The sequence below is a fragment of the Thamnophis elegans genome, chromosome 1, assembly GCF_009769535.1.
Source record: "Thamnophis elegans isolate rThaEle1 chromosome 1, rThaEle1.pri, whole genome shotgun sequence".
NCBI lineage: Eukaryota > Metazoa > Chordata > Lepidosauria > Squamata > Colubridae > Thamnophis > Thamnophis elegans.
This window is the reverse complement of record NC_045541.1, coordinates 59,622,487-59,631,166: the sequence shown is the minus strand read 5'-3', so window position 1 is coordinate 59,631,166 and position 8,680 is coordinate 59,622,487. Positions and strand designations below refer to the sequence as shown.

Sequence of the window (8,680 nt, the reverse complement as noted above, 5' to 3'; positions counted from 1 at the left end):
GTCCACCATAAATGCGAGACACCTGTCGGACACAGCGGCGGGGATGTTGCTTCTCGCCGCTGCTGCGGTCTTGCCTCACCAACGGTAACCCTCACTGCACATCACTGAGACAGTGAGGATATCAGTGGTGGGCTTCAAATAATTTACCCACCAGTTCTCTGCCCTAATGACTAGCTGGGTAGGCGGGGTCATGTGATCATGAGGGCATGGCCAAGTCAATGTCACTCAGGTCAATGGGGACCTTCGTCTTAGTTGTTACAATGGTAATAAGGGTTAACCGGAGAGGCAGTTTCTGTAAGCAGGGCAATAAAGATTAGGCTAGAAACAACACCAGAATGTTTCCTTCCTGCCTTCCTTACAGGATTAATCCTGTAAAGTGGAAGAAAACAAAAGATTTCTTCCAAAAACCAGTTCTCCGAACTTCTTAGAAAGTTACCAACCGGTTCTCCCGAATAGGTGCGAACTGGCTGAATCCCACCACTGGAGGATATAGCAATTCTGTGCATCAGAATTGAGAGCTGGAGTTTATTGTCTGCAAAAGAGGCAGTATAAAGGGACATAATTATGTTCCCGTCTTCTTTGGTTTTCCAGGGAGCAGCTGACTGATTTTCTTGGAACACAACGGGCTTTGCAATAGTGACAAAAATCTGTAGCTCAGGAGTAGGATGAGGGCTTTCTGGTCAAATTCCATCATGGCTCTTAGTACTTCGGTTATTTTTTTTTTTATTGCTGATACTGTTGACATGTTTTAAAGTATGTACTTAAAACAGCTGAATATGGTTCTTTATGGTAACATTTCAAAATTAGTCTGAGATATAATCTCTGTTTGTGTCTATCTACTTTGGGAACAACGTTGCTTTTGAGCAATGGCTGCTAGCCATTTTTTCAGCAGATTGTGAATGAGTGCTTTGAACTCTTTTCAAACTGAACACCTGAGTATAGCACGCCAGCCTTCTCTGTTTAAAAGAACAAGAATATGGCAAATGAAGTGTTGTCTTGGCTACATCTATTTCCCAACCTGAATGAGTTTCCTAGCTACGTTCCTTGCTTCAACTGCAGGAAGCTTACAGAGCAGGACAAGAGGTTGTTCCAAAAAGATGGGATGTGTAGCTAATCTGCAATACTGGAAGTTATATGATGATTTGGATGAGGGAATAAATGGGGAACTCATCAAATTTGCAGATGACACTGAAATGGCAGGAATAGCCAACACTCCAGAAAATAGGTATAAGATACTGAAGGATCTTGACAAACTTGAACTTTGGGCACTATCTAATAAAATGAAATTCAATAGTGAAAAGAGTAAGGTTCTACATTTAGGCAACAAAAAAGAAATGCACAGGTACAGTATAGGTGGTACCTTGCTCAATAGTAATAACTGTGAGAGGGATCTTGGAGTCCTAATGGACAACCATTTAAATATGAGCCAGAAGCTGCCAAAAAAGCCAACACAGTTCTAGGCTGCATAAACAGAGGGATAGAATCAAGATCACGTGAAGTGTTAATACCACTTTATAATGCCTTGGTAAGGCCACACTTGAAATATTGCATTCAGTTGTGGTCGCCACAATATAAAAAAGATGTGGAGACTTTGGAAAGAGTGCAGAAAAGAGCAACAAAGATGATTAGGGGTCTGGAGACTAAAACATATGAAGAACGATTGCAGGAACTGGGTATGTCTAGTTTAATGAAAAGAAGGACTAGGGGAGACATGATAGTAGTGTTCCAATGTCTCAGGGATTGCCACAAAGAAGAGGGAGTCAAACTATTCTCCAAGGCACCTGAGGGTAGAACAAGAAGCAGTGACGTGCGGTGAGCAGTGATGGCTGGTGAGGCAAGCGGGCAAAAGCCACCATATGTCTACCGCCCTATGTCTGCCAGCACCGGGGCTTCGGCGGGGCTTTTGGAAAGCCCCGCCAAAGCCCTGGCGCAGCTTTCCAAAAGCCCCACTAAAGCCCCACTGCTGTGTCTGCCATATAGACAGGATGCGTCCTGCTCTATGGCGGACACAGTGGCAGGGCTTTAAAGCCCCGGCACTGTGTCTGCCATACAGGCGGGACACGTCCCGCTCTATAGCGGACACAGTGCTGGGGCTTCGGCAGGGCTTTCCGAAAGGGCAGCACTCCGAACGTGGCATAAGCCACGGCCAGGCCAGAGGGGAAAGCGGCGGCAGCAGAGGAAGCGGCAGCGGCAGCAGAGGAAGTTCCCATGACGCAAAGTGCCCCGCCGCTGCCAAGGCCGACATTCACACCGGCGCCGATGCCGCAGGTGGGCGGTGGCATTGGCGGTGGCATGAATGTCGGCCACGGTGGCGGCAGGGCACTTTGCATCGTGGGAGCCGCCAAGCACCTTTGCTGCAGACCCAGGTATGGTGCTGGGCTGGCCTGGGTCTGCAGCAAAGGCGCTTGGTGGCTCCTGTGATGCAAAGTGCCCCACCGGGCACTTTGCATTGTGGGAGCCGCCAAGCACCTTTGCTGCAGACCCGCAGCCCAGCACCATACCCGGGTCTGCAGCAAAGGTGCTTGGTTAAGTCTGTTAAGTCTGTGGGCTTTACTTCTCAGTAGCTCCATATTCGCTTACCATGTTTGTTGGCCATAAATTCCCAAGTGGCTTCCATATGCAGATTGCTTTAATTTTCCATGTCGGGGATGATAATAACAATAATGTCTTAATGCAGACTTAATCATTCTTAAGGGAGAGTTTTTGAAATAAGGGCCCTCTAAGTCCTCTGATGGTTCTGCTCTTGGCGGTTCCGGTGATGCAAAGTGGAGAGTTGAACTTGCTCGGAGCATGAACTTTTCCAACACAGGCGTGTTTTACAAGCAAGGCTTCTGCTGCTAGATTGCGCAGTCGCTCAAGTGCAAGGCATGATTCGCTGCTCCCAGATCAGGAGGCGGGAGAATCACATGCCTCCTTTGCATATGAAATTTTTCGCTTTTTAACCCTTGCTTAACTCTTAAAAGACGAAAAATTCCTTATGCACAGGAGGCCCATAGTTCTCTTGCCTCCTTCTATAGGTAACACTAAGCAGACTCGAAGTCACTGTGACTTGGAATCTGGCAGCAACTACCTTGGCTTTAATTATTTTTAAAAAATTCTTTAAAATTCTTTCCTTTTCCTCATGACTGGTGAGGCCATGCCTCCCCTGCCTCTAGTGACTGCACGTCCCTGACAAGAAGCAATGGGTGGAAACTAATCATGGAGAGAAGCAACTTAGAACTGAGGAGAAATTTCCTGACAGTTAGAACAATTAATCAGTGGAACAGCTTGCCTCCAGGAGTTGTGAATGCCCCAACACTGAAAGATGTTAAGAAGATGTTGGATAGCCATTTGTCTGAAACATTATAGTTTTTGAGGACTGTAAGGAGGGACGCGACCACAGGGTGAACGCAAACAGTCTTTATTAACTAAGTAAGTATGACAGCGATTCAAGGCAACTCAGAGCGCACCAAACTATATATACTGGGGCTTCAGCCAATAGGAGCTCGGGACTTGGACAGCAACAGCTGTCAAGCTCCCAAGTCCAATTAGAACTAACGCTCAGCCAGCAACAGCCTCCCTCGCGTCCTAACCAATCAGGACGGAGGAGGCTGTTGCTGACCTACAGAATGGTGCTGAAGTAACTTTAACTAACGCAGGCCATTTGCATGGCCTTATGAATATTCAATACCCCTTCCCCCCCAGTCCCGCGCATGCTCCCCGGGTGGAGCATGCGTAGTCCTGTAAATAGGCGGGGCGGCGCCGGACCCGCCCAGATCTACGCAGTTCCCCCAGAGTCGTCGGCGGAGGAGGACCTCCTTGTGGTAGCTCCTCCCGGAAGGGGGTGTAGCTCCAAGGCACGCCTTCTCGGGATGGCCCAGAAGGAGGGCTCAACGGCAATGGTGAGCAGGGGCGTGGTGGCGTGTCCAGGACGACAGAGTCAGGTCTGGGAGGCGTGTCAGGGGGGAAGGACATAGGCAGAGGTGGGGACCGTTCTGCAGCGGCTTGAGATGTCGGTTGGAGTCCCCTGCAGGGGGCGCTCGGGTAGGCTGGGCCTGGTGTGGTGAAGGCCCAAGGCTTTTCGTCTCCGGATTGAGTTCCAGGTCTTTGGTAGGAGAGGCCTGGTGTGGCGAAGGCCTCAAACTGCATTTCTGGCCTGGCGGTGCTGACATCGGTTGGGTCCGGGCTGTCGGCTGGCGGCGGGAGGCGCCACCTTAATTGATCCAGGTGGCGCCTCCATTGGGATCTGTCAGCCAATCCGACCCTAAAAGAACACGGGCCTGTCAGGGCAGTAACGGTGGCTGGAACCCATTTTGTAGGCCCCGAAAATGCTCGGGCCCATACCGTGTCCCCCAGTTTGAATGAACGGGGAGGAATAACCCCCAGGTTGCTCGGCTGATCCCCTGAGTACAACGGGTGTAGCCGGTCCAGGGGAGTCCGCAGACGCCGGCCCATCAAGAGCTCCGAGGGGCTTCGGTTGGTTGTTGGGCAGGGAGTGGAATGTTGGCTTAGCAGGTAAGCCGCCACTTTCTCCTGCCAGTCGCCCCGGTCCATGCGGCCCAGGGCCTCCTTCGCTGAGCGGACCGCCCGCTCCGCCCGGCCATTGCTGGCTGGGTGGTACGGGGCTATGGGCGCATGTCGAATCCCTTGCCCGGCCAGAAATTCTTGAAATGTGGTGGACATAAATTGGGGCCCATTATCCGAAACTACCAGGTCCGGCAACCCATGGGTCGCGAATAGCCTCCTTAAGGCCCGGACCGTACTCTCAGCTGTGGTGGAGCCCATCAGGACCAGCTCCACCCAGCGGGAGTAGGCGTCCACCACAATCAAGAAATTCTGACTGTGGAAGGGGCTGGCAAAATCCAGGTGGAGGCGGGACCATGGGCCTCTCGGAGCCTCCCACTCACGAGCAGGCCCAGCTGGGGGGTTTGGCCTAGATTGTTGACATGGTGTGCAGCGGCCAACATAGGCCGCTATCTCTGAATCCAGTAAGGGCCACCAGACATAGCTACGGGCTAATGCCTTCATTCGTGCTATGCCCGGGTGATCCTTATGGAGCAGGGACAGGACTTGTGGCCGTAGCGCCATGGGGATCACCACTCGATCCCCCCAAACGAGGCATCCCCCGTGGAGGGAGAGCTCCGCCTGCCGGATTTTAAAGGGCTTGAAGCCCTCTGCCACCTTGTCCATGGGCCATCCCCTCAAGACCCAGGAAGCGACCTGGGAGAGGATAGGATCGGCCTTAGTGCAGGCCGCGACATCTGCGGCCGAAATAGGGAAACCGGAAGACGCGATGGACAGAATGGAGAGACTGGGCACCTGGGCGGTATCGGTCTCCGGCAATGGGCAGCGGCTTAGGGCATCGGCGTGCCCCAGCTGCTTGCCCAGACGGTACTGCAGCGTATATGAATACGCTGCAAGGAATTCCGTCCATCTTGTCATGCGGGGTGAGAGGATGGGGGGGGTCGGCTTGTCGCCTGCCAGAAGCCCAAGGAGTGGCTTGTGGTCAGTGACAAGAGTGAAAGGCCGACCATAGAGGTAGTCGTGGAACCTCTTAATCCCGGACACTGCAGCCAGAGCCTCCTTGTCGATCTGGCTGTAATTACGCTCCGCCGAGGAGAGTGTCCGGGAGTAATAGGCCACAGGGGCCTCCAAGCCGTTGGGGAGGACATGGCTTAGGACGGCCCCGACTCCATAGGGGGAGGCGTCACACGCCAACGTCAGTGGCATCCTGTCATTATACTGAATCAGGACTGCCGCTGACATCAGAGTTTCTTTGACAGCCGCGAACGCATGCGCTTCGCGGCTCCCCCAGCGCCAGGCCGCAGATCGGTCGAGCAACCGATGCAGCGGCTCGGCTAGTGACACCTTGTGCGGTATAAAGGGGGCGTAGAAATTCAGGAGCCCTAGGAACGCCTGCAGCTCCGCCTTAGAGGTGGGTGCCGGGGCGTTCCTAATGGCTGTGACCTTAGAAGGCATGGGGTGGATGCCTTGGGCGTCAATCATGAAGCCCAAGAATTCCACCTTTGGGACAGCAAATGAACATTTGCTGCATTTCAGTTTTAAGCCCCCGCCCCTGAAACGACTGAGGACCTTCCGAAGTACTTCGATGAGTTCTGAGCGGCTGGAAGCAGCGATCAGGACATCATCGAAATACGGAACCACGCCCGGCAGCCCATGGAGCAGCCGCTCCATGAGGCTTTGGAAGATCCCTGGGGCCACGGAAATGCCGAATTGTAGGCGGCGACAATGGAAAGCCCCGCGATGGGTGACGATGGTCTGGGCAGCCGCCGCATCGTCATCCACCGGGAGCTGTTGATAGGCCTGCGCCATATCCAGTTTGGCGAATGTGCAACCCTGCCCCAGGGAGTGGAGCAGGTGTTGCACTACAGGGACTGGATAGGGGTTTGCCTGAAGGGCCAAGTTGATCGTCGACTTGTAGTCGGCGCAGATCCTCACCGACCCGTCTGGTTTAATTGGGAGGACAATGGGTGTCTCCCAAGGGGAATGATCAACGGGCTCGATGACTCCCTGCGCCAACAACTTATCCAGTTCGGCGTCAACCTTGGCCCTTAAGGCAAAAGGCACCCTGCGGGCTTTCAGCCTAATAGGAGCAACCTGAGGGTCTAAACTTAAAGAGATGGGGGTCCCCTTGTAACAACCCAACTGGCCGTCGAAGACGTCCGCAAAATCCCTTAATATGTCTTCGATGGTACTGGGAACCACCTGGTGGACCCCTCCAATAGACAATCCCAGGGCCGGGAACCAGTCCAAGCCCAAGAGGGCTGGCAGGTCGTCCCTAACTATTAGAATGGGCAGTTTCCCCCGGAATTGGCCATAGCACACTGCGATAGGGAAGGATCCTAGAGTAGGAATCAACCTCCCTTGATAATCCCTCAGGGAGACCTCAGATGGTATTAAGCGCTTCTGGGGCACTTTGGGGCATAGCTTAGAGAAGAGAGACCAGGGCAGGAGGGACCGTGAAGAGCCAGAGTCCACCTCCATCCGGCAAGGCTGACCTTCCAGCTGGACGGAGGCTGAGACCCTCCGGGCCCCTGCAGCGGCTTGGCTCGCCGCGCTGTCAGAACTGTTAGGTTGACTGGTGGAATAGCAATCTTCAGCCCGCCTCGGGGGCCGCTGCTGCTGGCGGCGCGGCTGCGCCTGGGAACGGCTGGACGATTGAAGGAACGAGGGTGCCGGCAATAGGGCCCTGCAGACTTTCGCTAGGTGGCCTTCCCCTTTGCACCGGTTGCAAATGGCATTGAGGAATGGGCAGGCCTGGCGTTTGTGACGGCCTCCACATCCCCGGCAGGGCACCATGGACGCCTGCTGCGCCGCAGGCTGAGGTTTCGGCTTCCGCTTAGGCAAAGTTCTCATCTGCGCCACTACATCTTCTTCAGGGTCCTCGTAAGGCAGGTCGTCCTCAACCATGTGGGCTTGGGGCGACGCTTCTGGAGGTGGTCGCTCAGGTGTAGATATCTGTAACCGCTCAATATCGGCCGTGGACTGCTCTGACAGTTCAGCTGCCCGGGCAGTCTCCACGGCCTGAAGTAGGGTGATTCGGTGGTTCCGGAACATGCGGCTCCGCAGGTTGACATCGCGGACCCCGCACACGAACTGTTCCACCAAATTCTCCTCTAGATTTGAGAATTCACACTGTGCGGCCACCATTCGCAAAGCCTCCAAAAATTGGCTTATCGACTCATTTTGTTTTTGGACTCGCCGGCGGAAAGCAAACCGGCGTGCGATGACAGAAGGGGTGGGCGCGTAATGGTTCTTTAATCTGGCCATAAGTTCGTCCCACCCCAGCTTGTACGCTGGCCGTGGGGCAGCCAGCATTTTTCTTCCTCGGTTTGAGCTTGATTCTTGGAAGCAATCAAATAACACTCAAACCTCTCCATAAAACCCTCCCATGATTCTCCGGCCGAACCAAAAGGGGCAAAAGGAGGCAGAGCAGATGTCATCTTGACGGCAGTGAAGGGAGAGACACTGAGAGGCCACAAAAATTTTTTTTTCTCTTCAGGCAGTGTTCGTTGCCGGTCTGGACGGCGGCAGCTAACTGCTTGTCTCTCTCTTTTCACCCTAGCGTCGCGGAATCGCCGATCCCATCCTCGTCGCCAGTTTTGAGGACTGTAAGGAGGGACGCGACCACAGGGTGAACGCAAACAGTCTTTATTAACTAAGTAAGTATGACAGCGATTCAAGGCAACTCAGAGCGCACCAAACTATATATACTGGGGCTTCAGCCAATAGGAGCTCGGGACTTGGACAGCAACAGCTGTCAAGCTCCCGAGTCCAATTAGAACTAACGCTCAGCCAGCAACAGCCTCCCTCGCGTCCTAACCAATCAGGACGGAGGAGGCTGTTGCTGACCTACAGAATGGTGCTGAAGTAACTTTAACTAACGCAGGCCATTTGCATGGCCTTATGAATATTCAATACCAGTGTTTCCTGCCTAGGCAGGGGGTTGGACTAGAAGATCTCCAAGGTCCCTTCCAACTCTGCTATTGTATTGTATTGTATATTCAGGCAGAAACCCTGCCAATTACAGATGAGCATATCTGCTAAATTTGAAGCAAACAAGCCTGTTTTTCTAAGCACTTCCCCATCAAGTCCCTGTCAGGTTCCTTGAGCTGTTCATAAACAGATATGTTTACTGACAAGATGTATTATATTTGCAGGTTATTTTGATGCTTAAGAC

At 53.1% G+C, this 8,680-nt stretch overlaps 1 protein-coding gene across 1 annotated transcript; it reads right to left on the bottom strand.

Annotated features, from left to right (window-relative positions):
• Positions 1-4,248: 4,248 nt before the first annotated feature.
• Positions 4,249-7,770, bottom strand: LOC116504650 (uncharacterized protein K02A2.6-like; the record flags this gene model as incomplete). The annotated part of the gene is made up of 4 exons (XM_032211816.1): positions 6,999-7,770; positions 6,063-6,824; positions 4,531-5,486; positions 4,249-4,428 (listed from the first exon to the last, which is right to left on the bottom strand). Coding segments are annotated over exons 1-4 (2,670 nt in total), but the record flags the coding sequence as incomplete, so codon positions are not given.
• Positions 7,771-8,680: the final 910 nt, after the last annotated feature.